At 37.9% G+C, this 23551-nt stretch overlaps 1 protein-coding gene across 1 annotated transcript in view; it reads left to right on the top strand.

Annotated features, from left to right (window-relative positions):
- BMP5 (bone morphogenetic protein 5) overlaps nucleotides 1-23551 on the top strand; it is a 58331-nt gene that overhangs the window by 20579 nt on the left and 14201 nt on the right. Inside the window, exons 2-4 of the mRNA XM_005506767.3 lie at nucleotides 4103-4295; nucleotides 9436-9584; nucleotides 19836-20033. Of these exons, the coding sequence (XP_005506824.1) occupies nucleotides 4103-4295; nucleotides 9436-9584; nucleotides 19836-20033 (540 nt within the window). The remainder of the gene's footprint in view (nucleotides 1-4102; nucleotides 4296-9435; nucleotides 9585-19835; nucleotides 20034-23551) is intronic.

Here is a 23551-nt window from a genome sequence, read left to right as displayed (position 1 = left end):
GGATCTAACGTTGTAAAATATCTTATTACAACTTATCTCTGCTTTGATCCCTAAAGAAGCTTTCACTTTCCCCGTGTCACCACATACCAACCTCTTCAGGAAAGGCAAAGCACATGTCACTGGGGAAGCTAATCACTAAAGAAAGAGCACATCTAATAGGCCCTCATGCACTATGACCTAAACTCATTGCTAGCACTTTTTTTTCATTTTTTAAGCTCAGTCAACAATTAACCAGACATTTATAGCTGAATTGGTAAAATACCAATTACTTATTATATTGTCTATCCATATATGTGCTTTATATTTTTTTCCAGAAAACAAATCCTTTTGTTAATGAAAATTAGTGCATGGTATTTTCTTCTGGTGTAAAAGATGACCCTTTGCCAAAATATCTTTTTGGTGTAAATTTGTCTTCATTCTTCTTAGAGTTGGGCTTAGTGTTAATACAATATGAATACTTCATTAGTTTGCCACATGGGTGGAAAATATCATTCTTTCCTATCTTACATACAGGTGTCTGTGATATTCCCCTGAGCCATGATTTGTCTGATGTAACCATAGAGCTGAATATATTAGTTTCAGGTGCTACAAAAATAACATTTTAAAAAGTTGATGCTAAGAATCCTGATCAATGAGAGCAAATGAAAAAAAATTGTTGTAATAAGCATTGACCCAAAAATTCTAGCTGTTTTTGTTTAGAAAAACTATATTCCTCCAATGGTTAAAAATGGACTTCCTGATTTTCTGGTCACTGATTTTTAGATGCTGTCATCAGTCCCACAGAGATGTATTTTGGCTGATGAACTGAGCAGAACTGGAATGACATGAGAATGCTCCAGAAGAACTGAGTACTTAAAAATCTTAACCTGTATTTTTTGGGCCGCCAGTGTTGAAAAACTCTCGCATGTGAAATGAAAATTGGAGACACGGTGCCCCCTACACTTCATGCCATTTCAGTAGGACAAAGGACCTGAGAGATACTCTACTGAGCATTCACAGTCTTCCCTAACAAGGAATATATTAGATGCAGAAGGGATCAAGATTTGTGTATTGTTTTCAGTATTAAAATACTCACTATCATTAAATAACTTTTTGCTTTTATAACTTGGCTATCATTCTAGCCATGAGTCATTATTGCAACATCACTGTCACTGCTTTTTTTACAGTCTGCTGTATAACGCAAGATCTTGTCTGAATTTGTTAAAATTGTTTTTGTGTTTTGTACTTTGGCTGACAGAAATTGGCAGTTTGAGATTCTGGCTTCATTGTGGAGAGCGGGAGCTCCCTGGACTGAGGTTTTCCATGGCGGTCGGTGCCTGTGTGCTGCACCCTCCGTCTCTGCAGGCCCTCGCTGCTCCCGGGTCTTGGTCTGCGTGTACACACTGTCTCAGCCCAAGGACATTTTGAACTTGTGTCCCTTTCATGCGGCAGCGCTGTCTCTTCCTTGAGCATACATGGAAACACAAATTAGTACTCTCTGTGTGAGCTATAATAATTATTTTTGGGCCCATCAGGAAGCGTCTATCAGTATTCGTTCACCAGTTGAGTGGTCCTGCGAGAACTCTACTGATGCTATCACCGGGTATTGTGCAGGTTTCTGTCAATACTATAGCATATAGGAAAAGAACTGCTGTTTCCAAAGTAATGTTATTAATTAAAAGGTACTTGTAAGAAAATAGACAAAATGAAGCCTCAAACCCAAATAAAAATGAAAGAGGAGTTCCATCATTTAAACCTTTTATTGAGCATTTAATTCTGCAACGCTTACTCGTAGTGAGTAGTGCTTAGTTACCCATGCGTGCTACTAAATGCTTTTGAATAAATACCAACCTGAGACATCAGAAAGGATTTTTGCATTAAGTTTGCCTTTAAAACATTTTTCATTGAGAGGTTCTTGACATATCTGTTCCATGTAAGCTTCAAAATGCTCAGTTATAAACTTAGAAACTTGTAGCAGACTCTTTGCACTACAAAAAAATCCTCCTTGGTTCAGTGTATTTGCATATGTCCATCTCTGCCAAGTTTTCTCTGAAATGAAAGGCTTTATGTGGACATTAAAATAAAAAAAAAAAAAAGAAACAAACCCCAAACCTCCAGTCAGATCTCTGTATATATCTCAGAGTTCAAAATTGAGCAGTGGAGTTGCTAAACAGCCTGTATCCTGTTTCTCTTCAGTAGCAGCCCATTCATCTTCAGGTACAGAGCAGCCAGTTTACATGCTTCTGCCTCTTTTCTGCATTTTCTCTGCATGTACTTTTTCTATGTAGTGTATGATAACAAACCCAAGTAAGCTAAATACACACTTAAGCCAAGTAAACCTCACAGTTAGCAGACAATTTTCCTTTTGTCAGCCAGGAGAAAGTTCATTTTCACTGAAGATTAGATGTTCCTATAACCTATATATTTTATTTTGGTGGTTCTTAAGACAACATAGATTTGTACATTAAAAATATGCGAGCAAAAACAAGGATAGTTTAGATTTTTGGAAGTGTGAAAGGGAAGTACACTATAAGGGTCTAGCTACATGGCCACAGGTGACTTAACTAGTAACTATTGCTCTGAAAATAATGTAAATACTTTTCTTTCAATGGCTCTTGCTTTAATATGTGTGTAACTGTACCCTTATATGGCAAATCTAAAATGTATTTTTTCTCTTTTAGAGCATTTCTATTTTGCCAGACCACATATATATTGTAATAATACACACATGAAGGTTTATATTAAAAAAATATATATATTTATACACACAAACACATGCACATTGTGTATGTAGACAAAATTGCTTGGGTGTATGCATAGACAGGAGCATATAAGTATAAATATATATTATAATAACATACACATTTTATTATTTATTCATGTAACATTTGGTAATCTAAATAAGAGTGGGGGTTATAGGAGGGTGCATTTAGTAGAGCTGGCTGAAGCCTTAAATATTTATCTGGTTATCCAAACTGAATCCCAGTTCTGAGTGTTTTAGGCTTCGTCCACCACCAGTAAAACCAAGCACCTATCTTGTGAGACAGGCAGAGCTTCTCCGGAAGTGAGAAGTTCTCTCTCCTCACAGACGACAGCTGCTTCTCAGATCAGTGATACAGTACACTCTGTGGCACTGGAAACCATGGATGATTTTTCTTTCCACATGTGTTAAATCTGGAGTATTGATCCCATAAAATGGTTATCAGCTAGTACAGTGTCCTGTAGGTTCCCTTGCCACATCAAAACACATATTCCATTGCAAAAGTCACTTATAACTCAGGGTCACAAATGCAGCAGACAGTGGAATTAGCCCCAAATCAGTTGTAGACTCAAATAAACTAAAATCCTCTGTTTACTCCTCCTTAAAATTCTGTGCAATCCTGAATGAATCAACTATGAGGTTAACTATTTTATTTTAAATTCTGGCAGTGTCAGAAGCAGTGGGAGCTGCCCCTGCCCACCTGCAGCAGGTTTGAGGGGACTTCTTCTGCCAGGATTGGTGCTCCCTTTGCGTCAGAGTGCCAGGAACACTCAGCCCTGATTCATGGTTCCTTCTTCTGACCACTGGCAAGATGATGCTTATGCCATTAGAGTACAACCAACCTGTGTTAATTTATATCATGTAACTGCTTCTTAAATGTATAGTAGTTGCAGTGCACTTTACTTCAGGATTTATTACATTAAGTGGAAATGAGCAGCATTCCTCTCATCTGCCTGGTTCTTAGCAGCAATTAGTGTTTTCCAAGTCACCTATGCCTCTGACATTACTCCTGCTGCGCTTATGACTAAACCCAAGTCCTAAATCCTTTTGCAGCTTTTAGTTTGTCCATATTTCTAGTTACTTTACAACATGCCCTCTTTCAGCTCTTTTTTTGATATTCTTTCCACTCCAGCTTCTGGAATTTGTATAAAAGCCACTGAGGGTTTTTTCTTTTGAACTGAAGACACTGGGCTGGTGGAATTTCCTTTAACTGGAAGTATGTCTGGGCTTGTGGTTTTATTATTTGCACAGTTTTATATTGTCCTGTTTGTTTACTCCCAAGCACAGTGAACACTCCATTAATCATGGGAAATGGGCATTCATTTCACCTCTTTAATTTACAGTCAACTCTTTTTCTCACAGTTGAAAGGGACAAGGACTTCTCCCACCAACGAAGGCACTACAAAGAGTTTCGCTTTGACCTTACTCAAATCCCACTCGGAGAGGCAGTGACAGCAGCTGAATTCCGGATATACAAAGATCGAAGCAACAGCCGCTTTGAGAATGAAACAATTCAGATTAGCGTATATCAGATCATCAAGGAGTATCCAAACAGGTACCCTGTTTGTACAAACACATCACATGTCAAATAACGTCTTGTGTTTCTATCTTAAGTCGGGAGACAATAACTAATCATAACCATACCCTCGGCAAGGCATCATTGCTATCACTGTGGCTTGTGCAGTATTAATTCCTAGGCAACGACAACTAATACTGTTCAAGAATGAGACTTATCTTCAAAGTAGTTTATTCCACGTTTATGGAGAGTCACGTGTCCAGTCTCACCAAATAATCTGCCCATGCACAGAGCGGGTGAGGGTTCATGTTCTCAGTGAGCAAATGGTGGAGCTGTAAACACAGTATAAACATCTGGATTTAGGAAATACACCATTTGCTGACACTGAGGTACTACCCGCCAAAATTCATTTAGCTCCTTAAAGGCAGATAGATTATTCAACTTTGTTTACTTTTGAAGCAGCATGGCTTTTTGCATGTGTTTTAATATTCTGCAGAATGTAATTAAAGAATAAAGTCATGCACCAATTTTAAGATGACATATACACACTTAACACATGCTGCTCACCATAACTGAGAATTAAAACAAATATGACGTTATGCATGAGCAAATCTCTGAATCTAAGTTTGGAGAGCTCTGTGCATGACATATTTCCAAGAGTCTTCAAGACCTGAGTAAATGATCAGATTTCACCAGGCAAAGTAGCTAAATACCTGAAAATTCCTGTTAAAAACTACTAACACTTCCAAGACGCTTCTGAAAAAAATCTACATATGCACAAAATTTGGGTTTTTGAAACTAAATTAGCTTATGTCTTTTCTCAGAAAAGGGGGGGAAGTTTTGTTTTGAGATAAAAAAAAAATGCTCACTCGTCTTGGAACAGATAAAACATTTATAACCTGAGCATGTTTAGCAAAAGCAAAGAAGATGGCAAACTAGACTTGGAGAGTATTCTGGAAGAAAAAAATGCCACTTAGGTCAAAGCCTGGGCCAGAGTTCAAATCTCTTTTCTGCCAACAGAAGCTTGAGCTTGTACCTTCCAGGTGAGATCTGTGAACATCAAGTTATAAAATTTTTATGGCTATAAACAGGAAGTTATATTATATCAATGGAGCAGAACCAGCACTCATCCTTCCAGAATATCTTCTGCTTTCCTGGTTAATCTGGGCAAGAACAAAACAAGCTTGGGATTTTTTTTAACCTCTTTATTCAGCTTGAAAAAATTCTTTTGACAACAAAAAGAAATTTCTTGGAGGAAGAAATGAAATGGAAAGGAACCAAACGTCTTTTTAAAGAGCACAAGTCAAAGCTAGGGCAATGAAAGCTCTTCACCTGCAAACTCAACAGATTTTTTTATTTTGCTTTGGGCCCCAGACTTCATTAGTGTTATTCTTGACTTTGTCACCTCAGGTTTGTCCTACATAGGTAAATGAGATGTTAGGTGCAAAATTTGCAGAAGCTGCAATTGCAGAATGTGAAGGTGAAAGAACTATGAGGTTGCTGAGGCACTGGAACAGGCTGCCCAGAGAAGCTGTGGATGCCCCATCCCTGGAAGTGTTCAAGGCCAGGTTGGATGGAGCTTTGAGCAACCTGATCTAGTGGAAGGTGTCCCTGCCTATGGCAGGGGGGTTGGAACTAGATCGTTTTTAACGTCCTTTCCAACCCAAAACATTCTATGATTCTATAATGTCCCACACTCCTTACTAGTGCTGTAAGCACTTACACAGCAAAACTGGTGGGTTTGATCCTGCTCCTCCACCCTGCTTTGCTTTGAACGGGAGATATGAGTGTCTGACAAGCCTCTGCAATCCCCAAAGCAGCCCTGATGTGCTTTCAGGCAAGGAGTGATCAGAGTTTATGGTTTTTGAGTTGCAGACTAGGGATTATGTTGTAGTCTGGGACATTTTTCTGTCTCTGTGGTAGCATGGCTGCTGAAGTGCGTGTGTATTGAATTTGCTGAGAGTTTACTGAAATGACAGTCTTTGAGATTGAAGTTTTCTATTTGTTCTAAGTAAGCGTGTAAAGCACAGCCCATGGCAAGGCAAACTTTCCTACACAGCCCTGCCAAGGTACTCCTACCCAGATCTTTTCTCATGACGAAAGTAATATAGTCCAACAGGCCAAATCCTTGTTCATGATCTGGTGGCAGCTAGCCACTAATTTACCTAAACCCCAAGGATTCTTCCTGCATTAGGGAATCCTCGAGTGGCATTAAGATACTAAAGCAGCTTTCTGGAATGAGGAGAGAGGTGAAGCAGCATTATGGGGATGGCCTGTTACACAGTAATCGTGATTTGATACACTCGAAAACTTCGCTGGGTTTCTAGGAACATATAGATGGTTTATTCCACCTTTACTTCCTTAAGTGACCCAGGAGATCTGGAGATTCTTAGATGTTCTGCCTGCAGCCTCTCTGCTGAAATTCTGGACTATGGTAGCATTTCTGCTGTAGACAATTGGCAGTTTGGGACCAGACTGAGATCACTAAGCTTTAACAGCCCCCATAAAGGTAAAGATAATCAGCTGTATTCTGCCTGAATGTATTCACTGTTGCATTTCAGGCTATTTACGACATAATACCTTACTTTTTTATTGTGTGTTGTGGGCTATTTTTTAAATAGAAATATTTTTTTAAATTAGAGCCAAAATTTGCAGCTGTTTTTCATTTTAAGCATGATTTTTTTTCCTTTTCACAGAATAAAGGAGAATTTTAAAATTAAAGTTGTCAGAAATGTAATGAGAAATTTGAGTGAATGACACCAGCTAATGGCGGAATCCTGACCCCAGAGCTCCTACTGCCTTCTCAAGGGTCATGTTTTCACCCTATGTTTACATAAATTGTGAAAAATTTAGTGGTTTTTTTTTTTTTCTGACACATACTTTGGATTTCTTTAGTAAATTGTTGTTATTTGGGCTAAATCATTAGCATTGGTCCAGAGACATTTTCTCTATTCTACTATGTGTTCTTGAGTATCAGTTCTAGTTTTCCAACAGCTAATTTTTGGTTCGTTTGCTGAGTTAAGGTGTAAGAACAATCTGCCTCTTTGATTCTATTGCCTTAGTCAGATCACTGTGCTTGTAGGAAGGCAGGAAAGAAGATTGACATGTCAATGCCAAGGCACCTTGGTGTGAATTTCTGCTGCAGTACAAAATAATAAAGTCTCATGGATGAGAGATCCATAGGGGAAATTTGTCCTATTTAGAGATTTCTGTACTGTACCATTGGTAGTGCCCTGTTCTGATTTGGCATATGAGACATTATATATCCTGACTTTTGAGAACATTTCATACCAGTCACAGCAAAGTCTGGAGCTAAGAGAAACTGTATGGGAAAACAATTATGTATTCCAGGAGGAGACAAGACAAATGTGAAATTATAGTACTGTGATATTTTAATATTTTATAATCCAAACAATTTTACAGTTTTCTATTACATTTGCTGAATGATACAAGAAATATTTATAAATAAACATCTTAAAGACTGTCACATTCAGAATGAAACCTTTTAGCTTTAAAGTTCTGATAAAACTGCTTATTAAAAAAAAAAAAAAAAAAAAGTTGTCATTTAAGACTCCAGACAGTACTATTTATAAGCTTGTGGTACATTGTTAATTTGTTCAGTGCTAGCATAACAGGTCAGGCTCTTCTGAATTGTAACATTATTTTCATGTTAGCTCCAGAGGGAGTATGTATATTTTCTCCTTGTGTGGTCATTAGCACAGTTCTACTAGAATGGAAGTGATAAGAACCCAACAAAAGATTATGCTTTAACAGAAGGAAAAAAAGGTGACGTGAAAGAATACCCTTTATTTTTTTAAACTCTCCTTTATAATTTCTGAGGTCTTTAACCTGTTTCTGCAGATATTTCTCACAAGTGATTATGCTTGTCGTAGCCCATTTGCACTTATTTTCCTGAGTGTTGAACCACCACAGTTTCAAGTGCTACATGAGATGTTTTTTTAGTGTCAGACCTTTTAGGTGCACTTACAGTGTTTAGTCTACATAGGACAGTAACTTCCTATGATGTCGTTGTGATTAAGCAACATAAGAATAGAATGACAGGACCATCATAATTTTAAATTTGCTTTCTATACACAAAGCCTATTATTTCTGTCTCTTACCTCTTCAGGCATATATTCATGCTGTCTGTAAGGTGACAATATGATTCCCAGCTCTGTGTAAGCCAAGCCTGTCTTTAGTTGACTTGGACTGTCAGAATAGAGAATAAATTTTTTTTGGTGTATATTATTGTTTTGATTGCTATTTATGGCAAAAAAGAAATAGATTTCTGTAACTATAAATTTAGGTTTAAAAAGCTAAATGTTGAGAACAGTTTTAAACAATGCATGCTGCCTTGTAGAAACATGTGAAACAAAATTAAGGAGAGTTTAGCATCTTGTGTATAGTGTGGTCACTGTAGTAAACTATTTGTAATACAGATGTGGTTCTGGAACCAATTGTGTCAAGAGATATGTGAAAACAGAACAAGTAAGTGATCCATGCTAAACATTTAGTTACATGATTATACTAACTCCCCTGAGCAGCCCTTCTGAATTACTGGAGGATTTCATGGAAACAAATTTGAGAATATACCAGGGAGCTGAGGGTTAAAATGTAATAATTACATTATTGAATAGACATACAACTTCTACTTCGATATAGAGATTTATTTTCTAAACATCTGTACTAATACGAAACTAAACTGTCATCTCTTCATGTCTTGTCGTATGATATAGCTGCTATCATATGTTATTAATAACAGATTTTTTTTAGCAACACTATGCCTTTGAATTTTGGTTGAAACTGGAACAAGATTTTGACATTTTTTGTCTTTTACACTGAATGGTTTATAAAAGTTAATCTTCCTGAGACATTTTAGTGCTGGAAGATAAATCCTTTACACGCAGCCTCAATTATATATTTAGTGTATTTATACCAGGAAGTTGGATTTTTCAGATTTTCCAGAGCTGTAGTTTTCATATGCCGAGACTCACTTCAGAAAGGTCTCTCAGGGGAAATACCTGTATAATACTTAACAATTACATGTTAGCTATAGCACATGTTGTACTGTATCATGATGAGGATATGTTGGTTATTCGTTTGGACTCCAGGAAGTCATTGCCAGCAAGGAAAAATAATAATATTTGGATGCCTTAACCCTCTATTTTCTTTAACTTAGGGATGCAGACTTGTTCCTGTTAGACACAAGAAGGGCTCAAGCTTCTGATGTGGGCTGGTTTGTGTTTGACATTACTGTGACCAGCAATCACTGGGTGATTAACCCACAGAACAATCTGGGCTTGCAACTCTGCGCTGAAACCGGGGACGGTAAGATCAGAACTGTAAATCATAACTCCATGTATGCTCTTGTCATCTCTTGGTGGGAACCTTTTCTGGATGGGTGTTTTCTAAATCGACTGGGTGACAACTCACTGAGAGTTTATAAGTAAAGGATGCAAGTTTTATCCTGCTATAACCATAGTCAGCAAGCTTTCAATTATTCTTATTTCTGAAGAATATGGCAATTATAAAGCTAGCTGAATCATGTTAAAATAAACGAAGTTTGGGATAAAAGCTCCTGCATACAAAATGAAGTTCCATTTTAACGTTCTTCCACTGAATGTTATATTCAGGAAAACCAAGCAGATTTGCAAACTTTTGTTTAGAAAGTTTCTAAAAATCTTTCTGGGATGAAGCGCAGAGAAAGGTATAATAAAAGCTCAGGACAGTTAAGGAGGTACCTCATAGACACTGGTACTGTTACTGGAGAAAGATTAACAATAGGGTAATATGGGAACTGGTTTACTATCCTTTAAAAAAAATTCCAAAACTTTTTTATTTTGAAATATGTTAAAAATTTGAAATCTTGAAAATTTTAATTAGCTGAAAATAAGAAAGATTATCAAAAGTGAAGTCAGAGTTGTGTGTGGTTTTGTACAAATTTACTAGGCTACTACATTATTCATGGTTATGCTCTTCATTAAAAAGTGAAAATGCATCTCAATGCAAAACAATATTTTTACAAGAAATGTTCTTTACTTAGACTTCTTTAGAAACTAATAAAAAGAGACTTATATACTGTTTTTCCTGTGATGGTTCACTTAATCCATATTACTTTACAAGCAAGCTTTCAGATTTAGCTCTTTCTTGTCAAAAAAGCTTTTTATGTCAGAGGTCAAGGGATCTATGATGCCAGTTAATCTAAACCTCAGCTGACATAATGTTAATGAGTAGCAGAAGAAACCCTGGTGTAAGGATTAATATTTTTTTCCTTCTTTTTTTTTTGTTCTGGCTACTATTTCTCATTGTTTTTGATCTGAATTCTCCCTCAGGCTCAGCTGAGAAGTGAACAAAGCCTCTCATACTTTTTCAGCAAGTGCTCTGGCTGCTGAAGAGTTATGCAGAAAGTGTCCTTTAACCATGATGCTTAAAAATGGAGTTGTCAGGCGTGAACCAGAGCGGACGACCATTTCATCTAATATTGCGTATACGGCCTGAGCACAGTCAGTGGAAAAGGGAGGTAGTTCTTCAGAGTGGACCATGTTGTTGCTGGATTCAACCAGCCTTCAAAGTCACTGCACCTGAGCCTGGCTGTATGGGGAGCAGCTTTGTTAGGCAGCCTGGTTTTGTGAGGCCATTTTCAAGCCCTTAATATACTGGAGAGGTGACACCTCCGTCAGACATCCAAATTAGCTGGATTTGCCTCTGGCCAGCTTTCCTATTGCAGAATAAACTCCAACTTTGACTTTTTTTTCCAGGAGATCCAAATACAGAAATTCTTTAGAATTAAATATCCATGAAAGATATTCATTATGGAACCCTGGAACGATCAATTTGTTGGTTCTAGCCTCGAAATTATATCTGCTCAGTAAACAACAGGAAAGTTTATATGAGTAAAGGGAGACCTTTAAATTGATACACTGAAGAAACTGTAAGAGAACATTTTATGTAAATATTTCCCTTGTCTTTCTCCCAAGATCAGAAAGGTGATAGATAATTTTCTGTTTTAAATTCCAAAGCCACAGGCAGCTTTACCTTCTGCACCTCACTTATTTGAATTTCTCAGCACAGCTCCTTGAGCAAGGAGGGAATTCCCCTCTTCCCTCACTTTCTGTTCCTTTTTCAGTTTATTCATGCAAGAAGAGTGCCCTTCGAGGGACTAAAGTTTTCAAAACTATAAGAAGACCTGTGCTATACCACTTTGGCTTAGCAAAAAGAAAATCATCCTTTCATGCTCTTAGAATTTTGCTCTTAAGGCTTTGATTATTTTCATTGGGTTGCTCTTACTTCTGGAAGCTATTAGAAGCACCAACAGTTGAGTGACATGTTTGTGTACAGATGGAACATGAATTTTTATACATGACTCAGTATGTAGCAGACTCTGTTTGTAACCCAGAGAACCCCACCCACCTTCCTTCCAACCAGTTTTTTATGACAGCTCAGAGACTGGTTCAAATCAACTAAAAAACCTTCCCTCGGCTCAAGTGAACTTTAGGCCCTGCAGGTCTGAAGCACGTTTCTTCATGTCTCCAGCTGTCCACTGAGTTTATGGGAGGTAGAGGAGTTCTACCCCCATAACTGGAGAGATATTTATGATAAGACCTGATCTATTAACCCTTCTGTTGCAGCAGACTGTTAAACTAAATGAGATTCTGTTAAGTCAGAGGATCCCTCTTTGAGGTATTCAGGTGCTGCACTGGGGCCTTGGATAAACAAGACTCTAAATACATACTCATTTTTAGAATTGTTCATACAGTGCCTTTAAAATGGGATACTAATAATTACTGAGACTCTGGGGTGCCAATATATTATTATGATTACCATTAACATAATCTTTCTTACAGTTATCATCTTTCAATGACGATTTAGGCAATCACTTGTGTAGATATATTTCTTCCGTGATCCCTGAAGATGGTGCATTATTATTATTATTATTATTTAGTTAATAATAATGTCTACATGAGGAGTAAAAAAATTGTAAATATTTATTATGACGGTGTGATAAAAACAACTGTGGAAGAATGTCTGGTTGATGTCATTCATATTTTTCCCCCTTTGAATGTGCTGAAAAAGTACGAAAAGCCACATGACATTGGAATGTGTTTTCTTTTTCCTTTAAGACAGTATTTGGTATCATACGCCTCATTTTAGCATGAAATGTAGACTTTTTCTCTTAATGGGACGTTTTATTTTGAACGGTAAGAATAAAGGTTTGCATGACACATATGGAAGCTGTCAACATATAATGCACTGTTTCCCTGGGGCTGTGGTAAATTAAGGATCAGGTTTTTTGGTTCTCTTTTTTAATGTTTCCTTAACATTTTGCAGCATCCCCTTTTGGCCGATTCTCTCCTTTTGACACCAAAACTCTCCATGGTGTTTAAAATGAGAAGTGATCATTTTCACACTGATGGGAGTGCGGGTGTTAGACGAATTGCAGCATAAAATCAATACAGATGCAGAAACAATTCGAAAAGCTCCATGTGATGCTTTTCCTGTATATATACCATACGCATCCTAAGGCTTAAACCATGTTCCAGTGAATCGGCACCTTTGTATTAACATTTTACATTTTTATAATTGGAAGTTAGCAACAGTTTGAAGATGGCTTTTACTGGAAGAGTATAAACAGCTGCAAAAGTAATCCTTTTGCTGTTTGTATCATTGCTGAACAGAACCTAGTGCTGTCTACAGAAAATGGGAGAGGGAGATAATGTGTAATGCTCACTGATGATGATCCACAGAATAACACAAGTTCCATATACACAAGTCTCGATACAAGAGCCCCCACAGCCATGTAGGTCTCTTCCTTTTCTTAGATTACTGCAGCTCTCAGTTATTTTTCTTCTGCCTGTACATCAGAGAGGAAGAAACTGGTGGTAACTTTGAAAAGCCCATGGTGATTAAGGTGATTTCTGTTATCACATAGTCTTGTGAAAGGTTTCTTAGGGCTCTCTTGCTGTTTGAGGTGGGCAGGCAGCAGGAATCCTCAGCTCCCTGACTCTGATTCTTACCTCAGATATTTTATTTCCTCAGAGAAAAGGGAAACTTGAAAGAAATGGGTTCCTTGGTCCAAGTAAAGCCTGGGAAAGGCCAATTCTCTTTCCAGCATGTATTTGGGTACACTCTGACATGTGTCCCCTGGAAGGGGATTTGGCTCCTAATCTCACATGCTGCAGGAAGGATTGGTGAGGACCTTCTCCCAGGGTGACAGGGGAGACATTAAGTGATACACTCTCTCTTCTTTAGCCTCTCCTCCTTTCAGCCTGGGCCTTCCAAGTTCTCCTATGAAACCCTCAGAGGAGCAGCACTTTCTCTATGTTGCAGAGGGTGGCTGTCTTGCTTTCAACCCACAGCAACCTGTGGCAGCACCCTGGTTTCTTCAGGCTGCATGCTTTACATTGGTCTTGGCCTTACCTTTCAACACTAAATATTATGAGTCTCATCCTGAGGCTGTCTCTCATCCACCTTGGTTCCTGACTTGCATGGCCATGGTAGCCATCGGGTACTCGAGGATGCTGCTGGGTTGTTACATTTTAGTCTCTTGGTGGATCTGGTATCTATAAGGCAAAGTATCGGAAGTGAGTTCACCTTCATTAGTGTCCTTACAGTGGGGGAATTTAGGAGATACATATACATATATAGATATTTATACTGCTGTATGTATGGACTTTGGCAGGCAATAGCTCTGCCTAAATTCTGAGCCATCTGGAAGCCATATAGCCATGTTAGAACAGCACTGAACCTGAGCTAATATATCCTGCCCCTCAGCAGGTTTTATTAGCTTGGGCTCAAGCACTGCCTACGTACAGTTACATGAGTCCTGGTCCAGAGCTGACTTTGGCCAAAATTGCGCTAGTAAATTAAACATGCTCAGGAATATCATGATGTGAACCAAGCCAGAGGGATGATTCTCTCAGCCTCCAAAACAAGGTCACCCCGTAGCAGCTGCCCCCTGGCAGAGGTTGCTGCAGGACTGCCTCAGGGTGCTGGGCACTCAGAGCTGGCATAGGATGTAATCGCACCAGGAGCACCTTTCCACTCTTTGTTAGTAAAATATGCAGCTACCGCTGCATATTGGTGCATACTGGTTCTGGCTGTACAACTACACCTCCACCCTACTCCCCAGATAGGTGAAGGATACATCTGCTTCTCAGCACCAGTGTTTTAGAAACAACAGCACTTATGTTTCATTTCATTCAGAAGGCTTTTATCCATTTTGTTCTTTGATGAATGGCCAATTAATCTAATCTCTACTTGTTTTATTGTCTTCCTAAAGACATTTTTAACGGTGCAGAAAAGCCCTGGGACTCCTACAAACCATTCCTGGTTGAAGTGCATTAAACTGAAAGGATATATCTAGCACTTAGCAACCAGATTTGTGTATGATCACATCTGATTTTTTGTGTAAGCATACATGGTACTGTCATGTTATATTAATACAGCATACCATGGCTGCTAACATGTTCCCAAGTGGGGAAGAGCTTCAAGAGCTCTATGAATACCAAAATCAACACAAAGAGACATGCAAAATTCCTTCAGCAAGACTGCATAAAATGAACAAGATGTAAGATTTTAAAAACAAAGCTGAATCTTTAGTTTTGACTAAAGCTAGGAAACCTAGGAAATGCGGAGCACACCACCCAAGACCACTTATTTTTCAAAATTCTTTAAAGCCTCCAGGGAGTAAAAGAGTTAATAGAACACATGAAGCTTGCTTCAAAAGCATATGTTATGTTTATACAGTTAAGTGTGCCCACCCGGAAAAGTTAGCATAACAGTTTATGTAGATTATACAATAGAGACAGTATAAAATACTTCAGAGCTGGAGTGTTGGGGATGTCTTATATATAGACCATCACATTTGTCTTGTTAGGTTTTATCTTCTCCTTTTTTTTAATAATCCTTCGTTTTTAAGCTTTGGTAGCAAAACTCAACCTCAATTCTTTTTCTGTGAAGTTCCATTGCTCTCAAGAGCACTATTCAGGCATGAGAAATCACAAAAGATTCTATCTAATTTTGAAAGTTACTTTGCCAGCTTTCAGACTCAGAGCCTCAGTGCAGTTTTTGCTCAAATATTATATGTTATTGGACCTTGTATACTCAGGGTCTTTCTCCAAAAGGCCCTTCCCAGTCTTTACTTCAGACATCACTCCCCACAAGGAAGAAACTATAGATGTCACATTGGAATTTTTTTCTTTTCAGCAAACTAAAAATGAATACTCAGCATCACTGAAGTTTTCATTTCTATCTACAAATATATACAATTATTACCAAAATAACTACTGTGACCTAGCAGTAGTGGTTAATCTGTAAAATGTGTTCTATGGCCTGTTGAACACTTTTGAAAATAAATAAGTGCTTGTTTTTCATAACAAAATGAGTGGTTTGCTGCAGTTCGATGACTCAAGACAAAATAATGGATCTTGGAATCACTCATTGTCCTGTGTTGCCAGTGCAAATCTGGCCAAGATGCTGAAATCTCTTGCAAAATTAGTCTCTGCTCAATGCCGTACATAAAATATATGTTGCTTGAGGAGGGACAGCCAAGTCACAAATCTTACCACTGTCATTGGCATCCACACTGGCGGCCTCAGAAGTCAGCTTTCTGAATGTCGTGAAAAACGAGGCAATGTCTTCAGGTCAGGACTGTGAGATAGATTGTTACTGAAAGCTTGAAGGGCTCTTGCATTGCCATTTGGAGCAGCTAGGGGATGAAATGAACTTTTAAGATGGAACTTGATCAGTTTATGAAAAGAATTGTATGATACAATTGCATGTCACAGTAGAAAAATGGACATAGTGACACAGCAAATAGCTCTGCGGTTATGATTCTGACTGCTATTCCTATTCTGTGGCTTAATAAAAAAAAAAAAAAGAAGAAAATCATCAGGATTGTTGAGTAGCGCCTTTTTGTAAACTGATCTTCACAGTTACTGAACTTTACAGTTATTTTTGCAGCAGCAATTCCTTTATTGCAAGGGGACAGAACATGTAAAGGCAAATAATATTCATTCTGTTCAGTCAGTCAAACTGGCACTTCCAGACAACCTTTTATGCAAACTGCTAAGGGCATTTTACTATCAAATACAATGAAAGCCAAAAATAAGTTCAAATGCCAAGTCAAACAAATACATCTTGCCAAAGACTCAAAATCATATGAATAAGGACTACGGAGTTCAACAGATTTGGAACATAATGCTTTAAATAAGTCTTAGTCTCCAAATTTACCTGTCAATATGGAGAAGAGATAATAAATTATCGTAGTAGGATTGAGAAGCGCATGCCAGAATGTGGGGAATACAAAAACTCTGACTGTTCCCAAACAGAGTAACTCCATCTGTTATACTTATTTGTTTTTTTCTATGTGTAGGGGCAAATACAGTGGTTAGGCTCAATCGAGCAGACACTGACTGTTGGTTTCTTGCAGTTTCTTCTTCTTTTGTTCTAAAGTCTGAAGAAAAGACTTTGAAATCCTCAGAGTTAAAGAAACAATGGAAGTATGAAACAAAACCTATTTTTCAGAATGCTTGACCACATCCAATACTTGTTCAGAGATGCTCAAGAGAAGCAGAGAGTCACACCTTGCTGTTTTTGGTTTCCCACTTTCATGTGGGTGAAGCTCCAAGGGAAGGTGTAGTTAAGCAGGTCAGCATGAGTCATTCAGCTGATTTTAGAAAATATTGCTCTAATACCATAATATGGAACAACTGTGTGCTGCAGAGACCTGGATGTTCAGTTGCCATCAAAACTGAGAATTTTCTAAATGCTTACAAGAAATGATAGACTAAAACTGTTTGCTAAAAATGAAGTCCATGAATACTTCTTGTTACAAAGGCCAATTCAGGGTAGGGTAAGACTCTTCTTATTGTATTCTGAAATCCACACTACGGACAAAGGTAAGGACTACCTAACAAGACTATAGCACATGGAGCTACTGCTGTGGTAGAAAGATTAATGCATTTCATAGGCAGTATACTTTGAAATCCCTTCTGTTTGGGAAGAGGCAAAGCTTTGTAGTCTTAGACTGAAGGACATCTCCCACATACACACTTTTTTTTCTTTTTAATTGAGGGATAACAGAAGTTCTGTAAATGCAAACTTTCTTTTGCACAGAAGCAACCTAAAATGGAGATAACATATGTGGTTTGAATTTCCAAACCAAATAGTTCAAAGGTCCTCCATGGAAGAAATATAGTGTCTCAAGGGCAGTGTATATTTTGATTGCTTCATTTTCTGAAAGTTGCAGTTAAGCTAAGGTATATGATAAACTGATAGAGAAAAGTCAATAAAAGTTTTCCTGTTGACTGCACTAGAAGATTCAGAGCGTATACTGTTCATGAATTGAACAAATGCATCCTAAAAACTCAGGCTGGCTGCTTAAAAGATCACGCAAATAAAGGAATAAAGTCACATAAGCTGTTTCTGTGTGTAAAAAGTCTGTGGGTTACAGGATTAATTTTTTATAGTATATCTCTATACCCTGAATAACCGAGCAAGCCTTAACTTGTGGAATCTTAATAGCCACCTCATTGCTGAAGTCTAAAGGAAACCCAGAGGAAACTTAATAATATTAAAAGTTATTTTAAAGGGAGTTCACGTTGGTTTGAAGGATATTTTGCTTCACACACAATATCCACCATTGTAAATTCAAAGAACCTAGATTTAAATTCAGAAAACCTCCACACATCTTTACAGCCCTCAGCATATAAATCTATGAGTATTCTTAAAATGTCTACCAGTAAAGTATTATTATTTTACAGATAAAATTAAAATTCTGAAAGTCATTGGAACAAAAAATAAAGAAAAATAGTAAAAATATTCCCTCTAGAAACGAGGGGAAACTTGGAACTTTGTGGTAAGAGGCTAGTTTGTTCATGTTGCAATGAATAGAGAATAGTCTGTACAGTTTTTCATATCTGACTTGCAAGAGAAGATTGGAACATATAGAAATTAATGTTACTGAATTATTTAATAGTAACTCAGACACATGAAAAGAAGAATTAGAGAAACACAAGACTAAAAAACCATTTAAAATGAAATCAGAAGCTTCAACAAATATATTTTTCCCTTGCAGTCAAAAAAGTAATTATCAAAATTGTTCAGAATATGTTGCCAATTACTCTGCCCCATGACTGCTAACTTTCTCAGTTCTTCTCTTGCTTTTGCTGGGCTCTCTGTCACTGGAAACATCTTAAACCAATTTAAAGTGCTACACCTGAATAAACATGTTGTAAAAGTGTTTATGTATTGAAGTGGGTCAGTTCAAGGTATGGTATTTGGCTGGAACGTCTAATTTCTCTTTTTACTGCAAAAAGGCTGCCAGAAGGAGGAAGTCTGAGCTGAATTAATACATTTGTTACAGTGGAAGTAGAATGGAAACTGCTTTAACCACAAATCAAACTGCCTCTTTCATTTACGCCAGTGATAGAGTTTTTCTAAGAAATATAGACTCTGGCATACAGCCACTGTAAGTTTGTGTTTGAAAAGGAAACCTACATGCTTATTTCTATAAGGTTTACTCCTATGCTTATTTGCAAGTTCTTTTTTAGGATGATTGAGTTAGCAGCATTATACATTTGTGAGGCAGATGCTCCTCCTTGCTGGTGTAGCAAACTTTACCAGTCGGTGTAGAAGCATCCTCAGGCCCCCCGATGCTGCACAGTGCAGGCAGTGCCTGTGCCCGTACCTTCGTGTTTAAGGGACCTCTGTGTCCCCCACCCAGCACAGCTGCACAGCTTCACATGACACTGTCTCATTTTCTGACGGTTGAAGGGCTCTGCATAATACATGTACGCACAAAAGTGTTTATGCTGCCAAAATAAATTCTGTTAAGAGCAAGGGTTTATTTGCTAAAATGTCACTGATGCAGTTTCAATGACTTGGTTTGCTTTCTTTTCTTTTAGTGAGGTTTAGATCCTATAATATAGTGAGGTTACCACGCAGTCCTGACTGAACAAATATTTTAAAGAAATATGCACATCCCCTGGGAACAGAACCAGAGTCAATAATGTACATATTTCAAACTCTGTTCTCTTGAACGACTGACTGCCTTCCTACCTTTACTAATGAATGAACATCAGTTTGAATAACACTGCACAATATTTATTTTTAAAGCAGAAGTATATTTATTATCTACACTTCTCTTTGCTACCGATTTGCTTTGGGGATATAAGGTTCCACATCTCACGCTCAAGTGATGCAAAAATTAGGTGACCACATTACATTACCCTTTTGACAGCCTACAGACTTTAATGGGGCTCATTTATTTTTCAGTTCTATAGATCTGTATGAGAGACTGAATTAAAATACCTGAGTAATAAATAAGATACATAGTTTACAGAGATCACAATTTTATGCAACACAAATTACCTGTAATGATGTTGAAACTCTTGTAAGTTGGTGATCTTTTTGTCTTCAATATTCCATTCGACAAAACGCAGTTAGGATTTTTAGTCATCTAACTTCAGGACTACAGACAAAATCCTTGTCATGCTTCAGTTAGCATTTGAACTCCCACTGTGGCTTCAGGAGGGGCAGAAGTTCACCTTTCAACTTATGATTTCCATTACTTTATAGGTCGAAGTATCAATGTTAAGTCTGCTGGCTTGATTGGAAGACATGGGCCTCAGTCAAAGCAACCATTCATGGTTGCATTCTTCAAGGCAAGTGAAGTGCTTTTCCGTTCTGTCCGAGCAGCCAACAATAAAAGGAAAAATCAGAATCGCAACAAATCCAGCAGTCATCAGGAGTCTTCTAGGATGCCAAGTGCTGGGGGTAAGATGAAGCTATGATTTACTAGCCTCTTTATAGGACTTATTGTCACCTGCTTAAATGCAGTGGAGTCCAGTAGCTCAAGAAGATACTGCTTATTGTCTGAACTGTCAGAAACTGTGTTCCTGCTCCATTTCTACCTACCCCTTTAGCTTTGCCAACACCTCTTTTTTTATGTTGTCCCTGAGCATGATCTACCATCTGTGAGTCAGGTCACTTATGTGTATCATGGACTTCTGGAGGGTAAAATTACAAAGTAGATTGTGAAAGGCAGTATCTGAGCTGGAAACTAGTCCCATGTAGTAAGCAGCTGGATGAGGTCTTTGTGACGCACGACAAAAACATAACGAGAGTAGAGAGAAGGGTTGCACCCCAACTGGTTGTTTAGCAAGCCTCAGCAAAGGACAGTTTAACTGCCTCTCAGCTGAAGAAGCCAAGATGTAACACAGAAATCTGAATACTGGAAATAAGGAAGTACTTACATGTATTGTCATGTGCTGATGTAAATACACAGGGTATCCCTAAATGAGAGTGAATTCAATCCCTTATTTACCTGAAAGGTACTGACAGTAATGCACGTGAAAACATTGTTAGTCCCATTAGAGCCTGGAGTGATATTTGCTCCATTTCTTTCTTGAATTGCTCGTTCAGCTGAAGACACAAAGTCACATTCTAAATATTCGCATTTTTGAACAAACATTTCTGCTTTTCAGGGACAGGATAAGAAAATGTATCTTTCTAAAAGCATGGCAGATCTTGTACCAGCATATCAAAACTTTGATATAGATGCTATTGTTAAGCCCTGTGGATACCTACAAGTAAGAAAATTAGTATTTAGTAGAAAGAATTCAATGAAGTGGAACACATTTATTTGAGGTTAAACATTATGCATTGCTTATATCCATCTCAGAATCTCAAAAGTGGCAGAGACCTCTCTAATGTAATGCAAAAGCCTTTCCCTGATCTTCTGCACACAGAGGAATTTTGCCTTAATGGTCACAAACTGCTATTGATTTGCTAAAGAAGTCATAGAAATTATTTTAATAACTGATGTTTCTAGACTAATTTAAAGTTTACCTGGTGATCTATTGGAATAAAATCCCACTTTAAGGTTAAAAATGAGTATTAAAACATATCCTGAAAAATCTACTGCTTCAGTAGTGGGCTCATTTTTGTTTGCATATGATGTATAGGTAGGAAAAAGACTGCTATTTCTCTAGTTTCCACTGACAACCTGGAGCACAGTTTTTTTTCTGAGGTAGATGATTAAGAGAGATGCACATGTTCCCTCTGAGGACCCTAGCTTTTGAAAGGCCCCTGACATTTGTTGAGGCACAAGGAATCTCTATTTACAACTGTTTTTTGTTTGAGGTTGAGTATTGTCAAGTTTTTCTGATATTCTGTGTAACTATACCACAAATAGCACATCTGCACAATTTTAACCCCTTATTATTAGTAAATATTGCAGAAAAGCAGTTATAAACAATAAAAGAAGTACCAAACTGGACAATTTTATCTTTTTACTAGTAAAAACCAAAACCAAAACCAAAAACCAAACAAAACCAACACAAAACCAACAAGAACAAAAGAAATTACATGCTCTATAGCAGAAAGGCATTTTTAAAATTATTCATTATTCGTAAAGTGATATTGACTAAATACTCTCTCTTCATTAACTGCTTAAACTTCTTCCAGTTTTTTGAAGCAATGAAGGTTAAAAATTGACTGAGCATCTTGTAATTCAGACATTGCTTAAGCACGCACATCAGTTAAGCTTGCTAGCTGATGCTCATTCTAAATTCATTGACTTCAGTAGAAGAACTGAATCTGCATTGTTTTCTGCAGAAACTGTTCCTTCTTTTTTACTCCTATTTTATGATGCACTTCCCTATTTTCATAAAAGGGCTTTGGACCCTCGTCACAACAAGAGGGTAAGAGGGTGGGGGGGTTGGGGTTTTGTTTGTTTGCTTGTTTGTTTTAAATACAGTCAAACATGACCTGTGCAACTGCATTAACTCCAATCTCTTACCTCAAGGGTCAGTAAGCTTCTGTTTGCACAAAAAACCAAACCAAACCAAATCAAAACAGCCACCACCACAACAACAACAAAAAAAACCCAACCCAAACTTTTTTCCTGGAAAATGTCTACCAGTTTTGAGAATTACATTTTTTTTGAGAGAGGAACAAATCATCAAAGTGCACTGTACACACAAGATACTTAAATATAATACTTTCAGATTGAATCCCATCTTTCTATTCCATGAGGAAATGAGAATTGGACAGATTTGTTAAGCCTCCTTGATTATAGCAGGAAAGCAGAACACAAGCTCCCTTCTTGTTTAACCTGGGAAAAACTCAACTGTAACACATGCCAGTAAGTTGCACTGGCGTGAGAATTACTTCAGGAAGAGCTGTCTGTATGTCTCAAAGCACTGGTCAACCTCATCTGTTCATCCAGTCATGCTTCAGAGCTCTTGTAAAACAAGAAAAATCAGAACATCTCTAGTGAAATGAGCATTATGAAACAAATTTTCTCTTAACCTCTTCACATCCATAGTCTGCATAAGCCTAGATTTGCATCAGTGTGTACGTTGATCCATGCCAAATCTCTGTCAAAAAAGGTTGCAGTTCAAGAAAATCATACTGCTGAGAGAAAATTAGGTTAAGAAGCAACTGCATATGCAGTTGCATCAAAGGCAGAGGCAGCAAGATATGAGCAGGCTGGAATAGGTGCTAAAACTGAAGGCAGAAAAATAACCACAGCCTCACACAGCAAAGTCCTCCACAGCAAAACTGCTTGGAAGAGTAGCTCCCGCACCATAGCAAATCTGCTTCCATGCTCTTGCCTTGCAGTTTGCCTCAACAGTCCTCAGCTCACAAAAAACATCTTTAATTCGGGTGCCATTAATGATCAGTGGTGGGACTTTCCATGCTATAAGTGATTCAAAACACTTTTAATTACTATTGCAACAGTGCTCATTAAAATCTGCAGATGAGCACACTGACGGCTACAAAGGCAACATGCAGATTCTATCCAGATGCTCTAGTGTGCAAAAAAGGCATGAAAGAGAGAACATATTCTTATTCCCAGATCTTCACGTCTCCATAGAATAGAGGCAGTCCTTCAGCTATTCCCTTTTCCACCTATTCACCAGCCCCAGGATCTGCACAATTGCAGTGAATATGCTGCATCCCAGCAGGCTTGCAGGAGAAGGCTGATTCTCCCAGTTCTTTACAGCCTCCAGTAATGAGCAGCACTTTAAAAGTATGATTCATCTCTTCATATTTAAACCAAAGAAAAACCAAAATAATTCTCCCCATCACCTTCCTCATGGCAGCCTGTCAATAGGCCATATTCAGTTCTCATCTATCCCCTGATGCATGACACTGTTGGCATAAATGACATAGTGATGGGCAAACGTAATTGTGTTATGTGGGTCCTTGTATCTAAGCTTGTTCCATAATCTTATATCTACAGCATCTAAGTCAAACATTGGCAGTGAAAAATGCTCATCTACATG

The sequence above is a fragment of the Columba livia genome, chromosome 3 (genome assembly GCF_036013475.1).
Source record: "Columba livia isolate bColLiv1 breed racing homer chromosome 3, bColLiv1.pat.W.v2, whole genome shotgun sequence".
Taxonomy (NCBI): Eukaryota; Metazoa; Chordata; class Aves; order Columbiformes; family Columbidae; genus Columba; species Columba livia.
The sequence above is the reverse complement of the archived record's forward strand: the minus strand, read 5'-3'. Positions and strand labels throughout refer to the sequence as shown.